The 26774-nt window shown below is 44.1% G+C and overlaps 2 protein-coding genes across 9 annotated transcripts in view; one reads left to right on the forward strand and one right to left on the reverse strand.

Moving 5' to 3' along the window:
• DUSP11 (dual specificity phosphatase 11) overlaps nucleotides 1–26774 on the forward strand; it is a 79771-nt gene that overhangs the window by 36872 nt on the left and 16125 nt on the right. For 2 of the 8 annotated variants that reach the window (XM_070572372.1, XM_070572373.1), the window contains exon 1: nucleotides 11709–12184. The exons of 1 other annotated variant lie outside the window; for it this stretch is intronic. In XM_070572372.1, the coding sequence (XP_070428473.1) occupies nucleotides 11859–12184 (326 nt within the window). In that variant the 5' untranslated portion in view covers nucleotides 11709–11858. Of the gene's footprint in view, nucleotides 1–9014; nucleotides 9147–11708; nucleotides 12185–20483; nucleotides 26458–26774 lie in introns of those variants that run through there. 5 more of the 8 variants (XM_070572376.1, XM_070572377.1, XM_070572378.1 and 2 more) reach the window with 5 other exon arrangements.
• On the reverse strand, nucleotides 14644–21487 carry LOC139075660 (uncharacterized protein C2orf78-like; the record flags this gene model as incomplete). Its single annotated transcript, XM_070573299.1, has 3 exons — nucleotides 14644–16649; nucleotides 17519–18280; nucleotides 21373–21487. Coding segments are annotated over 3 exons (2748 nt in total), but the record flags the coding sequence as incomplete, so codon positions are not given.

Here is a 26774-nt window from a genome sequence, read left to right on the forward strand (position 1 = left end):
AACCATGAAGTGAAATAATTGAATTTAAACGATTTCAACTCTGGGACAACATAAAGCACACTAACATTTGTAGTATAGATGTCCTAGAAGGAGAAAAGAGAGACAAAGCAGCAGAGAATCTATCTGAAGGAAGAAAAGCTGAAAACTTTCCTAACCTAAGGAAGGATACTGATGGGGCTGAGAGCAGGCCGCTCCAAGGTGTGCCACTCTGGTATGCGGACTATTTCGAGCTGAAGACAATGAAGCCTCAAAAGACCCAGAAAGAGCATCTGACCTTCCCCCAAGCTGCCTAAAGAAATTTAAAATAAAGGTTGTCTCCAGGACAGGCCATCACCGTAGATAACTATCTAGGACACTTGGGGGGATCCTTGCTAAGTCCACTCTTATCAAAGTCCTGCTTATCAAACTTCTGCATTCCATCTCTATGACGATTGTCTTTCTCCCCCTTGAAGCCCCAGATCATTATGTGCTCCTTGCCTGTAGCTGAGGGTACTTAAACGGGTGGACTCAGCCAGATGGCCGAGTTACTCAGTTTACCCTGAGTTTCTCCCATGTATACATGCTATTAAATTTTGTTTGATTTTCTCTTGCTAACCTGCCTCTTTGATTATTTGGCCAGCCATAAGAACCTTGAGGAAAGGCTGTGGGGGGGAATTCTCCCACTTCCCCGACAATACAAACAGCCAGGCACAGAAAGCACAGAGTGCACCAAGCAAAATAAACCCATGAGGCCCAGACCAAGACACGTTATAATTAAAATATCCAAAATTAGAGATAAAAAGAGAATCCTAAAAACTGTGAGAGAAAGGCAGTAAGCACATATAAAGGAAACCCCATAAGGCTATCAGCTGACTTCTCAGCCAAGAGATTAGAGGCTAGCCAGGAGTGGCATGATATTTAAGGTGCTGAAAGGAAAAAATCTATACCCAAGAATACCCGGCAAGGTTATCATTCAGCATGGAAGGAGAGATAGAGTTTGCCAAACAAGCAAAAATTAAAGGAGTTTATCACCAAGAAACCAGTTCTACAAGAAACGCTAAAGGACCTTATTTAAATGAGAAAGAGAAGACCACAATAGGAATAAGAAAATTATCCCCAAAAAAGGCAATGAAATCATTGGTAAAGGCAAAAATACAGTAAAAGTAGCAGATCAGCCACCTATGAAGATAATACAAAGGTCAAGAGACACAAGTACTAAAATTACCTATTTCAATGATAACAAGGTAATGGATACACACAAAATAAGATGTTAGATATGATATCAAAAAGAAAATGGGGGAGGAGGGGAGTAAAAGAGTAGAGTTTTCAGAAAGAAGTCAAACTAAAGAGGCCTTCAACTCAATATAGATTGCTGTATACCTAGATTATTATATATGAACCTCATGGTAATCACAAACCAGAAGCCTATAATAAATACACAAATAATTAAGAGAAAGGAACCCAAACATAATATTAAAGACAGCCATGAAACCACAAGGGAAGAGAGCAAGAGAAAAAGAAAGGAACAGAGAAGAACTACTAAAACACCCAGAAAAAAAGTAAAAAAGTGGTAATAAGTACATATTTATCAATAGCTGCTTTAAATGTCAATGGACTAAATGTTCCAATCGAAAGGCATAGGATGGCCAATTAGATAAAATAATAAGACTGAGACATATGCTGTACATCAGAGACACACACTTCAGACCCTCGCAAACTGAAAGTAAAAGGATGGAAAGAGCTACTCCATGCAAATGGCAAAGAAAATAAAGCTGGGATAGCAATACTTGTATCAGACAAAATAGACTTTGAAACAAAAACTGTAATGAGACAAAAAAGGGCACTACGTAATGATAAAGGAAACAATCCGACAAGAGGATATAAGACTTGTAAATACCTGTGCACCCAACATAGCAGCACCTAAGTATATAAAGCAATTATTAACAGACATAAAAGGAGAAATAGACGGTGACAGAATAATAGTAGGGGACGTTAACACTCCACTTACACCGAAGGATAGATCATCCAAACAGAAGATCCATAAGGAAATGTTGGCCTTAAAAAACACATTAGACCAGATGGACTTAATAGATATATATAGAACATTTGATCCCAAAACCGCAGAATACACGTTCTTTTCCAATGCACGTGGAATGTTCTCCAGGATAGATCGCATATTAGGCCACAAGACAAGTCTCAACAAATTTAAGAAGATTGAAATAATACCAAGCATCTTCTCTGACCACAAAGGTATGAAACTAGAGATCAACTACAGGAAGAAAATCAGAAAAGCCACTAATTTGTCAAGATTAACCCTAATGCTACTGAGCAACAGTTGGGTCAATGAATAAATCAAAGGAGAAATCAAAAATACCTGGAGACAAATGAAAGTGAAAATACGACACGCCAAGATCTATGGGATACAGCAAAAGCAGTTCTAACAGAGAAGTGTATAGCAATTCAGGCCTACCTCAACAAACAAGAAAATTCCCAAATAAACCATCTAATGGTGCGCCAAAAGGACCTGGAAAGAGAAGAACAAACAAAGCCAAACTCAGTAGAAGGAAGCAAATAATAAACATCAGGGCAGAAATAAATGACATAGAGACTAAAAGAACAATAGAAAAAAATCAGTGAAACCAAGAACTGGTTCTTTGAAAAGATAAAATTGACAAACTTTTAGCTAGACTCACCAAAAAACCAAAGAAGTCTCAAATAAATACAATTAGAAATGAAAAAGGAGACATTACAGTGGGCACCTCAGAAATACAAATGATCATAAGAGAATACTATGAAAAGCGACACACCAACAAATTGGATAATCTAGGAGAAATGAATAAATTCTTAGACTCATACAACCTGCCAAAACTGAATCGAGAAGAAATCGAGAATTTGAATAGACCAATGACCGGTAAGGAGACGGAAACAGTGATCAAAAACCTCCCCAAAAATAAAAGACTGGGACCAGATGTCTTCCCTGGTGAATTCTACCAAGCATTCGAAGAAGACTTAGTACTCGTCCTCAAACTCTTCCAAAAAATTGAAGAGGAGAGGAAGCTTCCTGAGAAGCCAACATTACCCTGAAACCAAAACCAGACAAGGACAACAACAAAAAAAAGAAGATTACAGGCCAACATCACTGATGAACATTGATTCAAAAATCCTCAACAAAATATTAGCAAATTGAATACAACAATACATTAAAAAGATCATACACCATAATCAAGTAGGATGTATTTCAGGGATACAGGGATGGTTCAACATCTGCAAATCAATCATCGTGATACACCACATTAACAAAATGAAGAACAAAAATCACATGACCATCACAATAGACTCAGAGAAAGCATTTGACAGGATACGGCATCCATTTATGATAAAAACTGTGAATAAAAAGAAAGTACCTCAACGTAATAAAGGCCATTTATGACAAACCCACAGCAAATATCATTCTCAATGGAGAAAAACTGAACGCTATCCCTCTAAAAACAGGAAGCAGACAGGGATGCCCACTTTCACCACTCTTATTTAACATAGTATTGGAAGTCTTAGCCAGAGCAATCAGGCAAGAAAAAGAAACAAAAGGGATCCAAATTGGAAAAGAAGAGGTGAAATTGTCACTATTTGCAGATGACATGATTTTATATATAGAACAACCTAAAGAATTCAGTAAAAAAACTTTTAGAAGCAATAAATGAATATGGTCAAGTTGTACGATACAAAATCAACATACAAAAATCCATTGTGTTGCTATACACTAACAGTGAAGTAGCAGAAGGAGAAATTAAGAATACCATCCCATCTACAACTGCAACAAAAAGAGTAAAGTATCTAGGAATAAGCTTAACCAAAGTGAAAGATCTGTACACTGAAAACTATAAAACCTTGCTGAAAGAAATTGAAGAAGACACAAAGAAATGGAAAGATATTCCATGCTCTTGGACTTGAAGAATTAACATAGTTAAAATGTCCATACTTCCTAAGGCAGTCTACATTTTCCATGCAATCCCTATCAAAGTTCCAGCGACATTTTTCACAGAAATAGAACAAAGAATCCTAATATTTATATGGAACAACAAAAGACCCCGAATACCCAAAGGGATCCTGAGAAAAAAGAACAAAGTTGGAAGTGCCACACTCCCTGATTTCAAAATATGCTAAAAAACTGTAGTAACCAAAACAGCATGGTACTGGCACAAAAACAGACACACAGGTCAATGGAACAGAATCGAGAGCCCAGAAAGAAACCCACACATCTATGGACAGCTAATTTTTGACAAGGGAGCCAAGAACATACAAAAGAGAAAAGAAAGTCTCTTCAATAAGTGGTGTCGGGAGAACTGAACGGCCACATGCGAAAGAGTGAAAGTAGACCATTATCTTACACCATGCACAAACATTAACTCAAAATAGATTGACTTGAATGTAAGCCCTGGAACCATTAAACTTCTAGAAGAAAACATAGGCAGTACACCCTGTGACATCGGTCTTAGCAGGATATTTTCAAGTACCTTGTCTGACTGGGCAAGGGAAACAATAGAAAAAATAAACAAATGGGACCACATCAAACTAAAAGCCTTCTGCACAGCAAAGGAAACCATCAACAAAACGTAAAGGGAACCTAACAATTGGGAGAACATACTTGCAAATCATATATCTGTTAAGGAGTTAATATCCAAAATATACAAAGAACTCGTACGTCTCAACAACAGAAAAACTAACAACCCAATTGAAAAATGGGCGAAAGATCTGAATAGACATTTCTCCAAAGAAGATATACAGATGGCCAACAGGCACATGGGAAGATGCTCAACATCATTAACTATCAGGGAAATGCAAATCAAAACTCCGATGAGGTGTCACCTCACTCCGGTCAGAATGGCTATAATGAACAAGACAGGAAACAATAAGTGTTGGAGAGGATGTGGAGAGAAGGGAACCCTCCTACACTGCTGGTGGGAGTGCAAACTGCTGCAGCCACTGGGGAAAACAGTATGGAGATTCCTCAAAATCTTAAGAATAGATCTACCATATGATTCAGCTGTTCTACTTCTGAGTATTTGTCCAAAGAACGTGAAACACAAATGCATAAAGATACATGCACCCCTATGTTCATCGGAGCATCATTCACAGTAGCCAAGACTTGGAAGCAACTTAGGTGCCCATCAAGGGATGAATGGATAAATGAAGATTGGTATGTATACACAATAGAGTACTACTCAGCCATAAGAAATGATGAAATCCGGCCATTTATGACAACGTGAGTGGACCCTGAGGGTATTATGCTAAGTGAAATAAGTCAGAGGGAGAAAGTCAAAACCCGTGTGATCTCATTCATAAGTAGAAGATAAAACAATGAAAATCAAACACAGAGAAACAGAGATTGGATTGGTGGTTACCAGAGGGGGAAAGGGGAGGGAGAAGTGGGTAATTAGGCATACATGTGTGGTGATAGATCGTAATTAGCCTTTGGGTGGCTCGATTCATGATGTAATCTACACAGAAAGCAAAATATATAATGATGTATACCAGTAACTTGTCTAATGTTACAAACCAATGTCTCCGCAATAAAATAATAATAATAATAAAACAATTTCAGTCAGCATGGGAGTATTGATGAACCTTAGCATTCGGGACTGGGCTGGGTTATCAGGGATACAGAAGGGCTGGCCATCTGTGTCTTCGACCTTGTTTGTGGAGACGTTTGCTCTGTTTTGTTGCCTTGTATCTGTTTTGAAGATGGGAAAGAAGGAAAAAGGGGAGAACAGGTGGTTACTAGGTGGGGTTGAAGAAGGGGAGCAGCAGGATGCCAAGCAGAGCAGAGGGGACCCACTGTGTGGGCTGTGAATTCCACTTTCAAGGAGCCTCATTCTACACAGGGAGACAGGCTAATGTCAAATTTGGCTCACAAAAAGTGTGTTACTAGGTGGAAAGAGTGTCTCCCAGTTGGACACCAGATGCTGGGGACTCATTTCATTGCTTTCAAAGTTCTTTTGAAAAGACAAGCAAAGGTTGATTTAGCATTCTTTCAGAAATCTGAATTCACTGTGTAGAGCTGTATCCTCAACCCTGTCTCACTCCGTTTCCCCTTTTTATAGCAGATACTTTGTAATATCCTCTTTACTCTCCTGAAGTGAAATTCTTAGATATATACAACCTGCTTCCATATTTAAGTTTAAGAAAAAAAGTCAATGCCGTGCTCTGACTATAATATAAAGGATAAGTAAAATAAAGTAATTTAGAATAGAGTAAGAAGTATTTACATTTCCATATGTCAATGCTTGGGCATGACTTTGCTGAAAATAAAGAAATCGTCAGTTATTTGCGCCATGAATGCCAAAGCTGCCCGTGCTCACTGATCTGGGTGGGTATGTTGCCTAGTGGCAGGAGTTTCAATGGTTGTGAGCTGTGCTTAGTAGATTTCCAAAGAAAACAAAGTACAGTCTTCACTAGGATGACAAGGTGACTGCTGTCCCGGACATTCAATGTCCGTGAAAACTGCGGAGAAACCCTTTGTGTTTACGTGTGAAATGGAGTCAAGTTCTAAGGCTTAGATACTTTTGAACAGTTTTTACACCTCTATGGATGTTGACTAGCACGTTCAAAAGTCACCCAGGTGTGAGACCCATTTGTGGGGATGTTTTGAATTTGGCAAGATGTCTGGTATCCGTGACCCTCACCCACTAAACGCCAGTAAGACGCCCTCACTCCCGTCATCACAACCAAAAAAATGCCCTGGATCAGCAAGGTCAGGCTTTCAGTATGGAAACTGAAAAATTGTGTTTCTCTTTTAACTAAAAAAGGGAATATGTGGGGAAAGCATTTGACCGACTTAAAAAAGGTGAGAAGAGATTCCATGTCTCGTTACCCTGCCCGGCACAGTGTGGATTAGTGTCAGGAAGAGCCCACTTTGACCGTATTGGGAATTTATTTAATTTGTGTCTCATAGGTCAGGGTTTCTTTCTTCTTCACCTACTCTGTCAATTCTTCTGCATCTCTGAACTTAAACGTTAGTGATTTCATAGATAAACAAATGGTTCTGATTCACATCCAGCAACACCAAGCTTAGTGTTTGACACATCGTAGCTACTTCCCAGTCGTTGTTGAATGAGTGAACTGACGGCCCACCCCCACCCGCATTGGCGGTGCCTGTGAATTTCCTCCTCCTCTCCGCGATTGTCCTCACTCCTCGGTCCCTGCTCCACGGTCTCTCCAAGGGGATCCTGAGGTTCCCCCCGGTCCCTGCTTAGCCCCTTTTCTGCAAGGACATCAGCAGGGAGAAGCAGGAAGACTCTTCAGTCTCCTTTCCTCCACACAGCCAACATCTTTCCTGTGTGACGTGGTTATAGGAAGCCTCCTCTAGTTCTGTGTGCACAAGGTGTTCTCTTCAGTGTTGGGACTATTTAAGGCGCCATCAAGGGGATTGCGAAGCTGTAGGGCCACTCCCAGTGCAGTCCCTGTTCACGCAGTAGAGGTAGGGAGATGAATGACCCCTGCGTGGCAGTGGAATGGGACAAGGTGTCCTGGGTGTTTGAGGGAAGTCACCCAAGGCAAAGCTGCCTCAGTACTTGGCAGTCGAGTGTCAGGCACAGTGGACTGTCAAGTGGCAAATGATGTGTCACAGAAATGCCACAGCAGAAATGCCTAGGAATGGAAAGGAGGGGGAAATGACAACAGACAGGGTTAATCAAGGAAGGCTTCCTAAGGGGTTTGTGACTAAATGAGTTACCTCAGGTTGGCTGTTGTTCAGATAGCTGGAGACGGTAATGATCCTCCAGCTCCAAGTCTGGAAGAAACTGACAGGAGAGATTGTACGCCTTGTTGTAATTAATCCAGTCTTCAACCCTTTCACAGTGTTCGGTGGAAGACTCAGCATCGTAGATCTGTCAGATCTGCCTAAGTTAATTTGTAAATTTAACGTCATCTCATATCGTCTGATTCTAAAGCTCGTATAGCAAAAGAAACTTACATCACCAGGAAAATTCTGAAAAGGAAGAAGGTAGAAAAGGGTTGCCTAGCCCTACCAAATGTTAAGCCATACTAGAAGTGTTGCTGGAGCACAGGGGATTTTTCGGGTGGTGAAGCTAATCTGTCTGATACTCTAGGGGTAAATGCATGTCATTGTACATTGGCCAAAGCCCATAGATTATACAACACAGAGTGACCCGTGACGTGAGCTATGGACTTTGATAATGATGTGTCAATGTTGCTTCATTGATTACAACAAATGGAGCACACTGGTATGGCATGGTGATGGTGGGGAAGGCTGTGTGGGGTGAAGGAGAGATGGTTAAAGTGAGAACTCTTTACTTTCTGCTCCGTTTTACTATGAAGCTAAAACTGCTCTACAAATGAGTCTATTAGTTTTTTACTTTTAATTTTTTTTGTGAGGAAGACTGGCCCTGAGCTAACGTCTCTGCCAGTCTTCCTCTGTTTTGTGTGGGATGCTGCCACAGTGTGGCTTGATGAGCGGTGCTGGGTCCACACCCTGGATCCCAAACTGCAAACCCCGGGCCACCGAAGTAGAGCTGGTGAACTTAAGCACTACGCCACCAGGCCGACCACCTCTGTCAGTTTTTTAAAAGATGCGTTGCTGGCCCTTGAGTAACCACAGATCAGTGGAACAGAGTACATAAATAAGATAAATACATAAAAGAATATTTAGCACTAAGAGCCATCCTTCATTTATTTAGATATTCTAGGAGTATTTATAAGTGCCTACTCATAGGCACTCCGCTTGGAGCTGGAGGTACAGTGGTGGACAACACTGATGTGGTCCCTGCCTTCTGGGAGTTTACAGTCTGGTTAGGTACCCCCGTGACACAAATACAGAAATAAATCTCTAGAAGTGAGCTTATTTTCTTCCGTCTAATCTCTGGGGGAAAAGATTGTAATCTAGCTTGTAACTTCCAGAAGAGTGGAAACTTTCCTCTGAATCGCACTGTATGTTAGCATCATAGGGCTTGAATGAATGACGATATAAGAAAGGATTTGAAGCACACATTTGCTGTTTCTTATTTCATTCTCTCTGACAGAGTTTGGAAAAGAATCTTGTTGTAGAAGAATGTTGTTACCCCTTGGATGTTTCCAGCAAAATCTGAGAGCAGAGTGAAGAACTTGGACTGATTATTGATGTAACACACACTCCCCACTAATACAAACCAGAGGTAAATGGAACCCTTAATTGAAAGGAACCGTCTTCATTCTTATGGTATAATAAGCATAGTAATTCAGTAGTTGTAATCCTGGCCTTCTCTCATGGGTAGTATTTCAAAAAGGGAACCAAGTGCTTTCCTTAATTACACTTTTCTAATTGCTACCTGAAAAAGAGAGTAAAGATGTGAATTGAAATATAATATTTGGCAATAACCTCTGTATGTGCTTAAGAAATTCTATGAACTTCCATGTTCTATACATATTTATGAAATATATATTATAAAAAATATATACATATATTTTTGCTGAGGAAGATTTCTCCCTGAGATAACATACGTGGCCGCGCTTCCTCTTCTTTTGCCTGAGGAAGATGAGCCCCGAGCTAACATCTGTGCCAGTCTTCCTCTGTTTTGTATGTGGGTCAGTGCTACAGCATGGCTGATGAGTGGTGTGGGTCCGTGCCTTAGATCTGAATTCGTGAACTGAGGCCACCGAAGCAGAGCCCACTAAGCTTAACCACTACGCCACGGGGACGGCCCCCCGTTCTATATTTTCAAAGTAAAGTGGACTTCTAGTAAGAACAGTAGTAGCCTAAAGAAAAGAATGGAGTATCCATGGTATCTTCAGTACTTATTTTGGGCAGTTGTGAGAGCACGTGTAAGTATCTTGATAGAAGACAGTTCTCTAAGTTTTATGCTTTCGTTTCCTAATATCTTTGGATATAATAGAGAAACACATATGTTCTGTTGGCCTGTGTGGCATTATCAGTGGGAAAGAATTATCCTTCTTCTAGGCAGTTCCACAGCCTTGGGAAACAATAACACCTAATGTCTGTAAACATTTGTACAGGCCTACCTCACAGATATCACAGGTCCTGTTCCAGGTCACGGAATAAAGTGAATATCGCAATAAAGCGAGTCAGACTAATGATTTGGTTTCCCAGTGCATGTAGAAGTTATGTGTACACGATACCATAGTCTGTTAAGTTTGCAATAGTATTATATCTAAAGGGACATCATACATAGCTGAAGTAAATAATACCTTATTGCTTAAAAATATGAACCATCATCTGAGCCTTCAGCAAGTTGTAATCGTGTTGCTGATGGGGGTCTCGTAAGAAATGCAGCGTCTGTGAAGCACGGTAGAGCGAAGCACAGTACAGTGAGGTAGGCCTGTACAGCAGCTGCCATTTAAAAAGTGCGTGCACACATGTTAAGTCAGTGAATCCGCACAGCAGGCCTTTGCTGATGAAGTGGGAGTGGTACTAACGTCCCCTCCTGAGTGCTTCCTCTGCACTGAGCCTGGAGCATAGACGGTGACAGAGATTCATTTCACAGATGATGAAACTGAGGCCCAGAAAAGGAAGAATTGAAACTTGAACTCCGGTATTCCTTGTTTTTGTTTTTGTTTTCTTTAACTGTAGTAAAATGTACGTAAGCAATATTTATCATTTTAACCATTCATAAGTGTACAATTCAGTGGCATTAAGTGCACTCATGATGTTGTGCAGCTGTCACCACTGCCTGTAAGCAAACGGTTTTCATCATCCTCAACAAAAGCTCTGTCACCATGAAAAACTAACAGCCCCATTTCCCCTCCCCCAGCCCCTGGTGACCTCTATTCTACTTCACGTCTGCGTGAATTTGCCTATTCTAGGTGCCTCATGTTAGCGGAATCCGACATATTTTTCCTTCGGTATCTGGCTTATTTCACTGAACATAATGTTTTCTAGGTTCATCCATGTTGCAGCATGTAACAAAATGTTATTCCTTCTTAGGGCTGAATAGCATTCCATTGTGCGTACATACCACATTTTGTGTATCCATTCGTCTGTTGATGGACACTTGGGTTGTTTCTACCTTTTGGCCCTTATGCATCATGCTGCTGTGAGCATTGTGTACAAACATTTGTTCAAATCCCTGCTTTGAATTCTTTTGAATGTATAGGTGGGAGTAGAGATGTTGGATCGTGTAGAAGTTCTACGTTTAACCTTTGAGAAAGCGCCAAAAAGTCTTCTACAGTGTCATCCTGTTTTAACAATTAACACAAATTTTAAGCATTTGCAGGAGCAGACATAATGGTGTGGTGTTCGTGGACCAGCCGTGAACTCCTTCAGCTTGAATATTTATCAGCTGATGGCTGTCGTGTCTCCTCTCTACCCCTCCCTGTTTCGCCCTATTCCATAGTTTTTTAAGCAGATCCCCAATATCATATACTTTCACTTGTTCATCTTTGATATATACATTTAAAATGTCAGAGTTTTGTTCCTTAATATCCTGGTTTATTATTAAATATCCAGTCAGCGCTCAAATTCGCAGTTGTCTCCTAAATGTCATAGAAATTGTTTTGAAGAGTTTGAGTTAGGTCTAAGTTAGGGCCACACTTGGCGTTTGATTGTTAGGTCTCGGATGTCTGATTTAATCTATGGGTTCTCCTTCCATGTCTCTGTCCACTTTCTTTGTCTTTTTTTCTCAATAACTTTACTTTTTGAAGATACCAGGCAGTTTGTCCTATCTGAAGATGACATTACAAATAATACAAGAGTGAATGAACACAATGGATAATGTCTTAAGAGAAAGAAGAGAAGGAGGAAAGTTTAAAAATTCTATAAGAAGAGAAAAAGAATTCTAGAGAAATGCCAAATATTAGAGATAAGCAAAAAAGTCAGGCCAACTCTGAAAATAGTAATTCCAACACATGTAAGAATTTGGTGTAGCATAAAAATGATATTTCAAATCAGTGGACACATTAGTGAGTCAACTGTGATACTTCCACGTTGGAGTGTAAATCACCTCTCTGGAAGGATCCGCAGCGTGGCAAAAGTAAATGTGTCTAAGGGAGGAGGGAAATGGGTGGCCGGGGAACTTGGGGAGAAGGGTGAATTTCCATTGAATCCCCTTTTGTACCTTTCTCACGTTCTCTCCTGTGAATCTATTACCTCTGAGGTCTGCCTGCCTGAGTTGAAACCCCAGCTGCCCCAGTTGCTGCCTCTTCACCTTGGGCCAGTTCTTGACACTCTCCAAGTCTGTCTCCTTATGGGCGAAATGGGGTGAGTGACTTCGTGGTGCTTCGTGACACAATATAAGCTCTCATTAAATGTAAATGACCAGCAGAAACAACACAAATGTCCATGAACTGAGGAAAGCATAAACAAGTGTGGTGGCTCCATTATGCAGTCATACAAAGGAATGAAAGACTGACACACACTACCACGTGGATGGACGTTGAAAAACCTTCTGCTAAGTGAAAGAAGCCAGACACAAAGGTCACGTATTGTGGTATATTTCAGATGTGTGAAATGTCCAGAAAAGGCAAGTCCGTAAAGATAGAAAGCAGATGAGTGGTTGCCGGGTCTGGAGAGAGGAGGGAGTGAGGAGCAGCCTCTAATGGTTAAGAGGGTTTCTTTTAGGGGTGATGAAAATGTGATGGGTTTGATAATGCTGGTGGTTGCCTGAGCTTGTGAATGTACTAAATGCCACTGAATTTAGAGTTTCAAAAGGTGAGTTTTCTGGCATGTGAATTATATCTCAATAAAAATAATTTTAGAAATGTAAATTACCAATTTTCCCACGGTAATTATTTACTGTTCACATCACTCCCCTCCAACCACTGCATTCCCTTGTATGCCTCCTGTCCCCCACGCTTCCCCTGCTCAGCCCCTCCAGGTGCCCCACAAGACTTCCCAGGGAGTGACTCTGGACCCTTGGGCACACAAGTCCTGTGCGGGTGGAGCCGCGACCCAGGGCACAGGCACACCCACCACTCTCCCGCAGTGTGACGGACGCTTCCGGCAGGTTTTTCTCATGTGGTTTGGAGGACAGTGATGTTGAGAAAAGGTGGCGACAGGCCAGGTGGATTCAGGAGGACCTGGCAGGTCTCTCACGTCAATACTTATGAACAGACGCTTTTCTGAGGCAAATAAACGAGTGGGCAGCAGGCTCATGAAAAGGCATGAAACATGACTAATTTTTAGGAAAGGGCATTCAAAACCAAAGTGAGCTACCACCTCCCGCCCGTCAGAATGGCTATTATTAGAAAAACAAGAAATAGCAAGTGTTGGAAGCGTGTGGAGCAAAGGGAACCCTCATATAGTGCAGGTCAGAATGTAAATTGGTACAGCCACTATGGAACAGAGAATGCAGATTCCTGAAAAAATTAAAAATAAGACTACCATATGACCCAGCTATTCCACTTGTGGGTGTTTATCGAAAGGACGTGGAAACACTAATTGGCAAAGATAGATGCGCCCGTATGTTGGTTGCATCATTATTCACAATAGCCAAGACTTGGAAACAACCTCCTAAGGGCCCACTGAGAGATGAATGGATAAAGAAGATGTGGTATATATACAATGGAATCCTACTCAGTTATCAAAAGCATGAAATCTTGCCATTTGCAACAACATGAGTGAACCCTGAGGGTGTCACGCTAAGTGAAATGGGTCAGATGGAGAAAGACGTATACCTAATACTTCACTCATATGTGGAAGATAAACAAACACATAGATACCAGAGGGGAAAGCGGGGGAGGAGGAGGAAAGGGGTAAGGGGCAGATGTGTAGGACGATGTATGGCAATTGGACCTTGGGTGGGAAAACGACATAGTCTGTACAGAGGGGAAATAGAATGAAGTACATCTAAAAAAAAGTTTAGGCCCCGCTCCAGAAGTTTGATCTCATCCACCAGTAACGTCTGGATGCTGTGCTCTGAAAGCCAGCCTGGTCGCCAGCAGGCGTTAGCAAATACTGAGCACTGCTGGCATGCAGGTCTCAAGTTGAGGCCTTGCTCCTCCGCAGGCAGTGTGACTGCAGCCCACTGCGGAACGTCAGTAGTAAAGCGGCTCAGTGACCCTGGCCTTGCGTGTGGTTGCAAAGGTTAACTGAAGTAGTGGGCTCGTGGGCCTGGTGCACAGAAGTTGAGGAAATTTCTCTGCCTGCCCTGTCCTGCTGCAGCAGCTCCCATGGGGAGGCTCCTGTTATCAGCTGCCCCCAAGGTAACTCAGCCCTGGCCATTCATCCCGTAGATTCCCCTTTGATTTATACTGACCGTCCCCAGCCGTAGTCATCCATGGATGAAGTGACCCAAGCCTTTTGGAAGGTGTCCTGAATCTCTTGTTTTCCAAAACACCGATGTGGTGGTCGTGAGCCATAAGACCAGCCTCCCTGAGAGACTTTTTACATTTCTCCTGGTCAACCTAGACTCATCGGCTGCCGTCGTCAACTCTATTCCAATTTTACTCTTTTAACGCTCCCCTCAGGCCCTGCTTCTGACTTCTGTCATTCACGACTCCTGCTTCTTTTTATAAAGCCCTAAAATCTCTCCCCTTTTGGCCTCCCCAGCCCTGCACCCAATTATGGCCTCTTTCGTCAGTTCGTCTCCCTTTTCCCTCATTCTCCTGTCCAACTTCACTTTTTTTTTCTCCTGAAGAATTGGGTTCCCTCCCACCCCCATCACAGAAAAAACACAGTTAACAGCATTTCCAAACACAGAAGGCTTCTTTATTCCTCATCTATTCATTCTAGTACTTTATTTACTGTCTTACTAAGTTTTTAAATATATCAAAACGAATAAGAGAAGTCTATCTATCTGTCTATCTCTGGAAAAACAACTGGTCCCCAAAGGGGCACCAAGAGCCCTAGCAGCCTTATATCGCGTAGCCGTAGTATCGAGAAATTTCCATTTCTTTTTCCCTCTCAGTGAAAAACTGCACTTTCCCCCGAGAGGTGTACTTGGCAGCCTTCTCACGCTCCTGTTGAGCCTGCCTCTTCATGGCCTCCCGCTCTGGCCTCTGTTCCTGTGTGATGGGCTCTGACATCACTGGCCCTGGAATGTCGGGTTTCCTCCATGGAATTGGTTGCCTGCTGAAATCCTCCAGTAGATACTGGGCGGGAGGCTTGGGCGGGGCCTGGAGCATGGGCACAGCAGTGGCAACGGGCTCCTGCTGGAGAGAAGTGCAAGATGCTGTTCTGTAAGGTGCAGGCCTTGAAGCAGGACACTGAGGGTCGCTAGGCCGGGTGGGGTTGGTCCAACCTGGTCGAGCGGGGTTGGTGGAAATTGGCCGAGCTGGTCTGGCAGGACCTGTCAAAGATGCAGGAGCTGGGTGGGTGGAATTGACTGCAGTTGGTTGAGCTGAGTTGGTGGAAGCAGGCCGGGCAGGGTCTGCCACAGCAGGCCGATGTGAGGCCAGAGCCTGTGGCCTCCGAGGAACAGGTCGAGCTGGAGGCTTGTCCACGGACAGAAAAGGCAAAGGTACCAACCTGACCTTCCCAGGAGGTGGCAGCTCGTCCCGGGATGGAGGTGGACACTCCTTTTCAGCACTGCTCTCTGCTTTCTGGGCTTTGACTTGAGTTTCCTCAGGACACTGACCCTCCAGTGGTTTATCCAGCCACGGTTTGATAGCTGGGCAGGGCTGGGGGTGTTTGGGGTTGCTGGAGGTTCCCAGGGCCCGGGACGAAGAGGGCCCGGTGTTCTTCTCACTCTTCCTCCCCAGAGCATGAAACACCTGCACCGACTCCAACATGTGCCGGCCGAGGCTGGTTCGAGGCCGCCTAAAGGTTTCTTGGCTCAGCTCGGGCTGATTCTTCCTCCGCTTCATCTTGGGCATCATTGGCTTCTCTTCCACCCTGACTTCAGTCCCTGACTGCCGACTCTCTCCGGCTTTCTTGGGGTTGTTTCCTCTGGTCCTCTTGGTCCTTTCCTGCCCATGGCTCTTAGTTGTACTGATCCTGCTGGGTGCAGCTTTCTGAGGTTTGCTGTTGGAGTGCTCGGCCTCGTTCTCAGGAGCCCTGTCTCCCCCTGACAGGCACTCCGGGTCCTTTGGCTGGATTTTGGCCTTGGGAGCACCATCGAGAGGCTCAGAGGCCTGATGTTTGTTCTTCCTGGTGTACTCGGAGGCAGCCTTTCTGCCACTTATCTTTTGCTGCAGCTGGATGGACTCGATGGCTCCTGTGTCTTTGGCTTGGATCAGCTCGGGGCCTTGGGGTTGATCAAGGTCTTTCAAGGGGTCGAATAGTTGGGGAAGGTGACCATCCTCCATCAGTGTAGCGATGTCTGCAAAGCCACCGCTAGCCTCGGTCCCGTTGTCCAGTGTCCCTTGGCCCTCAAGACTCAGGCTACCCTTTCCCAGATCAGCGTTTTCGGAAGCAGGGTGGTCCTCTGGTCCGAGGGGATCGATGCAGGCCAGGAGCTGGAGAATATCAGGAATTTCTAAAGGCTGTAGTAGAGGCTCTTGGTTTTGTATTGGGATCTGGTCGGGATCCAGGGGCTTTGCAAGTTTGGTGTTAAACTCATCCCAGTTCTTTGGGTTTGGAGACAGTGCCAGGAGGTCACTGTTAGACGTCTTGTCTGGAGCTGTCAGTGACACGTCCCCAAGCTCAGCTGGTGGGTCACTCTGCAGCATCTGGGTATTTCTGCTACTGCAGGATTTGGGGAATTCTGGAGCTTGCTGTAGGTAAATTTTCTGGCTTGGCGGTTGCAGCCCCAGGGAAGTCTCCATCCCCAGGGACGTTTCCACCACTACAAAGGAAGCAAGGATGAAGTGAGTCCTCGGTGGGTGAGGTGTTCCCCCCTAGACACCAGTGCAGCAACCACGTCCCTTCCCCCGATGGGCAAGGCGTTTCTCCTGGCTCTTAAGGATCATGGACAGTGCCCTGTGCTAGGAGGTAAGAGGCGAGTGTTCTGGTTCTTACTGGTGATCATTGGATGTCATTGTCCCTTGGCTTTCTTTCTATTTCATAGGGTTGTCATAGGAGCAATAAAAAGTAAAAGAGAGTTTTATACTATGAGACATTTCACAAGTCCTAACATTCTCCTATAGAGTCTTTTTGATGCTGTCCATTTTCCCGGGAGAATGAGAACACGTCACACTGTGGACGAGGAGAGGGAGCGGAGCTCTTTCCGATGGAATATATGAGCAAGGACAGATTCCTAGCCTGCTGAATTTTGACAGCGTCTCGGGACAGAAGGGCTTATTCCTGGTATGAGTGAACAAAGTGAGGGAAAGTTTGCGTGTCTCTATCATAGTGATAGTTCTGACAGGCCTTCCCAGGAGACTAACCCCGTAAATCGGCAGAGGGAGTCCATTTGTATGTGGTGGAGTAGGGCACTTAGCAGCTGGGGTAGTGAGAGATATGGGGTCCCTTGGTGTGCTCTTGGGGTTCTCAGCCATGTAGCATAGATGAGCATTACAGTGTCCCCCCTGCCCCCCTGTATGAGGTGTTCTTATGTCGAGTCTGAAATGGGGAGCACTGAGCGAGGGTAGTGTTCACTCATGTCTCAGGACTTCAGTTCTACCTGTCTGTGGCCTCACCGCTTCCCGGCTGCAGATTTGACCCTGATTTTGGATGCAGACCTCCTTTCTCTGCCTTCTTGCTGTTTGTACTCACCTTGAAATCTGGTTTGTGGGATGGCTGGAGCAGACGCAGCGTAGTAGACCCCAGAGGTGGAGGCTGGTGGAAGGCCATGTGTGGGCTGAATCTCCTTTAGTACCAACACCATTTCTGGTTGAGGAGCAGAGGCCCCGGCTCCTGTGTAGGACACAGAGCCGTAGGACTGCAGGCAGGGGCCAAGTTCTCCAGACAGCAGAGGCCCCAGTGTGCCGTGACCACAGTAGTACACCTGGCTTCCTTCCTGGTAGGGAAGTGACAGGCTGTGTCCCTGATTTGGAACCCGAGATGGTGTTCCCTGAACAAGGCTGGTGGAAAGAGATGGATACAGTGGGACCGGGTTATTGGCACCTGAAGTTCTGTCATACTGTGCTGCCATATACATGGAAGAAACCGCTGTGTCGTGGCCAGTGACAGTCAGAGTGCAGTCTCCGAGTGAAGAGGACTCCTGTGCAGTGCTTCCTGGGACACCCCACTCAAAGAGACCCGGATAGGAAGCAGCTGAGGTGGAGCTCTGGCTCTGGCCAGTCACTCCAGACAGCGTGGTTGTGCTAGAATGTTGGTAAAGGTAGGCGCTGCCCATGAGTGGCTGGGAAGAGGTGCCCGAGGCTGATGGCAGTAGCCATCCTGAACTGACGGCTGGAGCAGAGACTCTGGAGAAATTGCAGACACTTCCTGCTAGGGAAGCTGCATCGCTCACCACAGGTAGAGAGAGCTGCAGGGAGTTTGGAGTTCCAAGTAAGGATGGATTCTGGAAATTTTCTGTAGGGAACAAGAGGGTGAAGAAAAACTCAGTGAGACTGATCAACTCTGACAATGTCTGAGGAGCAGCATCATCTCAAGGTTGCTGCATGAGGAAGCCTCTCATCCCAGTGCTCACTGAGACAGCAAACACCCACGCCTTTATGGTGGTTGTAAGGCCGTGAGCAGTTTGTTCCTTTCTGTGTAACTGCCTGTGCTCCCAGCTGCAGCAGAGATGTGCAGAAGCCCCACGTGGTGTGGGTCACACCTTGTTCTCTAGGCTGGAAGCCCCCTTCTCCCTGCCCATCCTTCCCTTGAGCCTCCCCTAGTCCTGACTCATCTACTCTTTGCTAGCATTGAAGCACTTGAAACTAGAACGTCCTCAGAGATGCTCTGTTCTGACGTTCTCCTGGTATGAGTGAGGAAACTGAGGCTCAGAGAGGTCAGCTGGAGTGGTCCGATTCTCCCATTATGGCAGCATCATCACCAGGTCACAGAGCCTAAGTCTCCTGACTTCTTGCCAGGACTCTGCTCTGACTGTTCCACTACCAGAACCCGGGAGAAGGAGACCTCCTAATAAGGTGTTTTCTTGGTCCCTTAGAAAACAGTGCAGCTGTTACCACTGTCTCTTCAGGGTCTGTTTGCTCGTGCTGTTCACGTGCTGTTCCCTAGAGTTCACCCAGTAGTCAGTCCGGGTGGTAGGTGTAAAGGGTCACTCTTACCCTCTTCAAGCCTGGTTTCTGATCCTGCCTCCACAGGATTGCCTGAGGGTGTGCATCCCAAGAAGTGCTTTTTGAAAGAAAACAGTAATTTAATCTCCCTGAGCTTCAGGTTACTCATCTGTAGTTACAATAACAAGAGCAACAACAATAATAGTAATTCATACATGAATTCATATAGGACATATCTGTTATGTGGAGGAAGATATGATAAGTTCTGTGAAAAATCATGGAAAACATTTATCAAGGAAGTAAAAAGAACCATATAGATATTCATAAAAACTGCGGTATGCAGCAAGCAACAAAGCAGAATCAGTTTACTGATAAATGTAGTTCTGTATCATATACGCTTTGTCATGAAAGTGAATATTGCCGGCTCCATTGTAGTGAATACTATTTACCAAAACCAGCCCGAGAAGAAGGTGATTTTGAATGAATTCCTAGCCAGTACGTGCAGACAGAGTAGATCAGTAAAAGTGGCCTAAAAGGCATCAAAATGCTATCAATGTGAATGTATAGCTGGCCACCATATAAGCAGACATATTTCAGTGAAAACTGGTACAAAGCAGAGAGCAACATCCTAAGTGTAAAGGAATTCCGTTGTTGTGCTCGTTCTTATTTCTCTGACCATGAGCCGCAAGGAACAGCTAGTAAGCCTACTAGAAATCCATACTTCAATTAGTATATCCACATACATGCAGAAGAGAGTACTTAAAAGGTATCAGGAAGGTTTTTCTATTTATCCTAAAACCTCAATTATTATCACCTTCAAGATCCAGGAAGGGGTCATCCCCAAAGACTAAAAACACCGTCATCGCTAGAATCCAACTTTTAAAAATTTAATGTAGGAAAACCCGAAGGATGCCACAAAATTGTCTGAGATAAATGTGGAGTCAGAGATGGGGCACTTGAGTTTTGCTTTTTCTTCTCGGGCAGCTTACATCTAGAAAGAGATGGTGGCCGTTTCTCAGTGCGCGCTCTATGTCAGGAAGAAAATGTTTATAAAGATGAAAAGCAGCCTTGACTTGGAACCTACGTATCACACACAGGAATTAATCCTTCTGATTCAAGTTAGAGGATATTATTTGTTAAAAACTTATATTTTATTTTCAATGGGCAAAACATCTACATAGTTAAAAAATGAGAATGAAGGGGCTGGCCCCGTGGCCGAGTGGTCAAGTTCGCGCGCTCCGCTGCAGGCGGCCCAGTGTTTCGTTGGTTGGAATCCTGGGCGCGGACATCACACTGCTCATGAAACCACGCTCAGGCAGCATCCCACATGCCACAATTAGAAGGACCCACAATGAAGAATATACATCTATGTACTGGGGGGCTTTGGGGAGAAAAAGGAAAAAAATAAAATCTTAAAAAAAAAAATGAGAATGAAATAAAACACTGGAAATTCTGTTGCCTCCAGCCGTCTGGATAAGCACTTTATCAATTTCTGGATTATAGGAAGTGTCATTTCTAAAAGATCTCTGAAATGTTTATATTCAAACTCTCAGGTGCCGTCCGCGTTCAGAGAGGCAAGAGAAAAAAGCAAACAAGCGAGTCTGAGTCTGAGAAGCTGCTTTGCCTGGCGATGCCCTGTTCTGCCTCACTGGCCTTCCTCGGCTATGAATGTGAGCGTTTGCTGAAGTCAACTGTGCTTCGCCCTGCTCTGAGCACATTTCACTCTGTGCTCTTCCTGCTGCAATTGAAAATCTTTGGTTCCTTCAGCATGTCATGCCAAACCACGTCTTTTTCCTGGAGAGCTCCTCCTCGCTCTCCTCCTCATTCTTCTATTTTATCCTCCCTCTAGGTTCCTGTTGGCCTGTGCTGATGAAAACAATCCTCAACTTCCTGACCTTTGAAGACTAGTCCCCCTATAGCCCAGTACTCTCCATTGTCTCTTCCTACTTTTTTTTTTTTCACCTCATTTAGGTAGATAACTCCAAACATGGGCATATTGCCTTGTGAACAGCACTAAATTTAAAATACTACAGTTGAAATTTCAGTGGAGGGAGACCATTACAGATGAAACCTTTGGGGATATACTGCTAACTTCCTGCATCACCTAGATTTCTCTCTGTTTCTGTGGAAACACCCTCAAGAAGTCTCTGATTTCATTTCTACCTGGGTGCCCTTTAAGATTCAATATTAGAAAAGAAAAGGAGCAGAAGGAACCACAGTTGTAATATCCTGATGTGAGAGATGAGAGAGAACAGAGTTTGTGAGAGAGTCAATGACTTGTCCAAAGTCCTACAGCTCATAAATGTCAAAGTCAAAACTTAAATTAGGTCCCCAGGTTTACTTCAATACTTTCCTCCCATTATTCTCTGCTACATTAGAATCTACTGCCAAATTTAGGGGCAAAAATACATAACGGAACACTTAAAAAGTTAGTTTCCTTGCCTGACATGGCGAGAAAAGAAGAGGAAGCATCAACCGCAGATCCAAGAGATGAGGAGACGATACCAGAGGAAGTCTGAGTGGCTGCCGTCAAAGAGCGGTGTGTCCAGTATGAAGGTCACTGGTCACACTGGTCGCTTGCGATGATCCAAATTTATTTACAGACAACTCCATGGAAACCCCAAGATTCTAGCAGGTGGCAGTAGGTCTAGGGGGAGAATGATGTCACAGAGCAGGCAGTTCAAAGGTACGAGACAGCCAATAGGGCGGCCAGATTCCCCACAAGAAGATGGGATTGGGTGGAGGGAGTCGGGGGAGAGCTACAGCAGCACCTGCATGGCTGAGCTCTGGGGAGGTGACATCCTAGGAGCCACATGTGCTAGTCTCTCTTCCCCAGGCTCTTATGTTAGGGAATCCTCTCAACGTTCCTTATAGATGTTCATTAATGTAATTAACTCATAGTTCTTTGTATTCTATGAATTATACTTTATAATATATATTGTACATTAGTAATTACATGTACAGTTAGTTAATGTCCTTAGAGAGGAAGGAAAAGGACATCTAGGTTGACCTATTACCGTTGTTCTGAAATCCTACCAGGTGATCTAATGGTGAACTTACTGCAGGTTTTAAGGAGGAAAGGAAAGGATTGGCAGCTCCTTCTGTAACTTGGTGAAAGCGTAGGGTGAGGTTTGTTGAGTGCCCCTTGTGGGGAATGATGTGGTTCAAGGCTCTTCTCTTTGAGTTTCTTCTCCTTGAATCCTACCTTCCTTGGACTGGGCTGGGCCGGGTTGGACTTGCATCTCTCTGCTGCTCCCCTTTTCTTTTGTCTGCATTATAGGCCTTGTTTCTGGGACCAGCCTCGCCCTTGCATCTCCCCCTCCTGGATGTTACTTCCTTTCAATCCCAGCAGCAGAGGTCTTCTTTCCAGTGCCTGATGCTTCTGAAAATGCCATCTGCCCATTAGAAGCAGATGCCACAGAGCCAGAGACACAGCTGAGGCCAGAGCTCTTCTCTTCCAGCCTTGGGTTGCAATTCTTTTGCCCATAATTTGCTACCTCTGGCTCCTTGGGCCACACAGGCCTCCTGCCATCCCACGCTTTTATACATGAGAGGCATTCGGGGTCCTCCCCTTTCCTTCACCTCTGAGTGTATCCAGTGTGGCAGTTGCTGTAGCCTCCTCCCTCTTGGAAACAGCCACTGTAGAATGTTGGGCCTCTAGGGTTCTCTGTCGGCCATGGTTGGGTGCAAGGCCAGGCAACATGCAGAGGAGAGTAGTGAGAGAAAGAGGAGGACATTCGTGGAGAATAGGGAAGTGGCAAGGTAAAAGAGAGAGGAAAAGAGAGCTGTCTGTGGATTTTTGGGTTTCAGTGAGAAACAAGTTGACACAATTTGGCCTCATTTTGTATTAACAGAACAGACAATTCAGTATATATTTTTTAATGTCTCTGGATAGTCCAGCCACTGCTATGTACCCTAAAGAGAATAATCTTAAATATCTTTTTCTCACTTTGTTTTATGTCATATGATGTCATTTACATCATTCATTGGTATGTTGGTAGAATATAGGTTGTTTTCAAATGCTCTGGCTTTGTCTCCGTATTTTTTTTCCTGGTTGTGTTTTTAAGGATTCAACATTGGAAGACGGATCTCATGTTGTTCTCCTGATGGTTGTTCATTTTGAAGCGTCATGAACTCACTTGACATGATGGGTTTTGTGAAGAAATGTAAACAGAGTTTGTGAGAAGCACTGCGGTGTTACACTGTGCGCTCACGACTAAGGAGCACTAAGGAGCAAATATCTGCAGGCAGCGTGTCCTGGCCTGGGTGCCTCTGTTACTGTCCCCCAGCTTAGTGCTCTTCTCTCTAACCACTGTGCTGACTGTGAGACAGTGGGTGAGGGCTGAGTTACTACTGATTTGTATGTGGAGTCAGCTGGTTTGGGGAGGAAATCTGTGGCTCTAGTCATTTTTATTGGTGGCAAGCTTTTCGGATGCCTAGATGGATGTGTCTGGGGATTTTTCTAGTGCTAGTGAGTAAGAGGTGTGTGATCCAAGATACCAAGAGCCCAGGAAAGATAGCTGTTAGATGGGACCTCCAAAGACACACATTTCATTTATAGGCCTATTTGTCCTGTTATGAAATGTCAATGTTTTGGGTGATGGCAGGGGATGCTTACCCGAGAAGTAATTGTGAAGGCTGTTGCAGTGTAAAGGTATGACTTTAGTTCATGAAATTTTTTTTTTTTTTTTTGAAAAAGATTATCCCTGAGCTATCTACTGCCAATCCTCCTCTTTTTGCTGAGGAAGACTGGCCCTGAGCTAACATCCATGCCCATCTTCCTCTACTTTATACGTGGGATGCCTACCACAGCATGGCTTTTGCCAAGTGATGCCATGTCTGCACCTGGGATCCGAACCAGTGAACCCTGGGCCACCGAAGTGGAACGTGCGCACTTAACCCCTGAGCCACTGGGCCTGCCTCAAGCTCATGAAATCTTTGAAGGGTTTTGCCCCTCAGCTTCCTACCTCAGATAGCCTACTTCCATGACATGAGGCTAACAACATATCCACAAGTGAGACCAGTCTCTCTTTTCTCTATGTTCCCGTGGAAATGAAGGGAATCCAGAGCTACTGCAGGTTAGGTTGGGTGGTGTAAGATTGGGGGAGCTGTGGTAAGACAAATTCTGGTACCAGTAACATGTTTACACATGAAAATATTCACTTCCAACATCCAATCTATTTAGGCAAACCCTTATTTTGGCCTTTCCTGGTTCCCAGCCTCTATAACCACTTTCTCTCCATAGTTCCAGTCATTTAACCTTAGCATGCAGCCTCAGCACCATCTTGACCTCTAAAAGAATCTTAAGTGTATCAGGAAGAACTTGAATAGCTTTAGTCCAATGCTCTGGAACTTGTCATGAAGCCCTAACCTGAGCTAAAGCCTTATTTTTATAGTTGGGGTACTGTCTTGTCCCCTAGACCCATTTCCTGCATTTTCTACCCATGGGGATAACTGAGACTTGTCTTGGAGTAACACACCCTGTCCATCTACCCCCCAGGCTGTTTCTTACTCTCGCCATCAACACTTTTTGATTTAATTAAGTACTGGAAGCCCTCAAACCCCACATGTGGGGCCCTACCAGATACTGGTGGATTTTGTTAGTGGTTTCTTAGTGGTTTGGTGCTCCAGATATCCCTTGCTCCTTTATCTTTCCATTCCACTGTCCTGCGTACTTATTAAGGCATTCTTTTACCTCATATTGGGTTCACTCCCCTCCAAGGGCCTACTCTTTGCTCTTTCCCTTACTTTCTGGAAACCCTGTTATGCCTAGGTCTGGATTTTCTTGTGGCAGCTCCAGTTGAGTGTGTTCCCATCCCAATCCTGTGTATTTTAGCTAATTGGAAGTGCAAACAATACAGCATTTCTAGTTTCTGATATATTTATGTCAAATTTTATATATGGTTATGTCTACAGATATTTACACCCTATGTAATTTTTGGCCACTACACACCTATTGGATTTTTTTTCCATACATTCCAAAGGAATATTTTATGATGCAGCACCAAACTTGAATGTGCCCAGTTGTAAGTTTGCAACTCTGCTGTGCTAACTTATGTCTTGTCTTTTTCCAAATAGCAATTTACTAACATTGATCCATTTTTAATTATCTACAAGGATTCAGAATTATAAATACTTGTGGGTTTGAACTTGGTTAGACTATGACTGTCTCAGAAATGTTAAACATAGTGATCATTTTATCCGTTCATTCATTCATTTATTCCAGAACTCTAACCTTTCTCACCCTCTTTTTACCGAGCTCTCAAACGGTTGTGAGGATTACTAACAGTGTATATAAGATACTTTCAGAAATTAGGAACTAAAAAATAAAAATAACAAAAAACATTCACGATTATAATTATCTACAGTTTAATCTGGAATTGAGCACCCTATTCTGCCTTCAGACCTACTGTAGGACAATGCTGTCTTTTGCTGTTCCACGTATAGCCGAATTTAGAGTTTTTCTAACATGTACACCTCCTTGTGCTGATACTGTGTAGAAATCTTAGCCTTAAGCTGCACTCTTATCAATCTCAGTTATTGTTTTGTATTTTCTAAAATGTATATACATACCATCAACCTCTAGCGTGATACCTGGCACAGGATAGAAACCCAATAAAAGTTTCACTGTAAGTGGGAGTGTAGGTTGTTACAATGGTTTTGGAGGGTAACTAGACAATACTTTTCAAAATTTTAACTTTGCATATCCTTCTTTCCAGTAGTTCTACTTCTCGGAATTTAACAGTAGTTGTATTCATGCATGAGGATGTTCACATTGCAGTCTGTCTGTAACAGAGGACAAAACAACCTGAAAGCATCTAAAAGTCTGTCAATATTGGACTCATTATATAAATTATGGTAATTATAATCAATGGAATACTATGCCAGTATTAAAAAGAATAGAATGGATCTATGAATAAATGGACTGGGAAGTTCACTGTCTGAGGTTGATTGTAGAATACGTAGAGTACGCTGCTTTTACAGGAACTAGAGTCTATGCATATAGGTACAAAGAAATATTTATATAAAATATACACTGAGTGAAAGTAAGCACTTGGAAAGTATCTGGGAGAACCCCACAAGGAACTGGGAGGGTGGGACTTCACTTTTCATTCCACGTCCCATATTGTTTGAAATCTCATGGCGATGACAAACATGCACTCATCTGCATGAGCTGTACTACCGGCCTCCGGCGAAGGAGGGCGCTGTGGCCACCAGAGTGCTGTTTACTAACCCGGCTTCTCAGGCCGCCGGTGTGGGACGTCATCAGGAGGGGCGGTGGCGCATGCGCGGTAGTAAGGATTCTGGGCCCTACGTGGGTTGCTCTCTGGACGGTTGCGGTTGGGGATCTAGTTCTGGCAGCGAGGGCAGTGGGCTGGCGGCTTTGGCGTTCTTGGCGTTGAGTGGGCGGCATCTTCGGGCCCACATGAGCCACTGGCATGATGCCGGCGGCCGCCGCGTCCAGGGACGTATCGTTTCCCGACGTTCGTCATCCAAGAAGAAGGGCGGAAACCGCATCCCCGAAAGGTAATGTCTTGCGTCCTGGGCGTGGCCCTGCCGCCTCTTAGGCCCTGGGCCTCATCTGCTGGGGTCTCTGCCTGTGACTGTCGCCGCCAGGCACTTGGCCCGCCAACAGTAGCTGAAAGGCACAGTCTGTGATGTTCTGGTTTCTCCCCAGTCATTTAAAAGCGGAACTCTGGCCATTGCTGCTTGGGTAAAATGCAGAGGGACTGCTTTTTAGGATGGTCAGTGTTGGGGACACCGCTTAATTACCAAAACTGGAGTCCCGCTCAGTTCCTCAAGCTGTGTTGTTTTGGCATGGAAAACGTGAGTAACGAGAACTA

The sequence above is a fragment of the Equus przewalskii genome, chromosome 14, assembly GCF_037783145.1.
Source record: "Equus przewalskii isolate Varuska chromosome 14, EquPr2, whole genome shotgun sequence".
In the NCBI taxonomy this organism is placed as follows: Eukaryota; Metazoa; Chordata; class Mammalia; order Perissodactyla; family Equidae; genus Equus; species Equus przewalskii.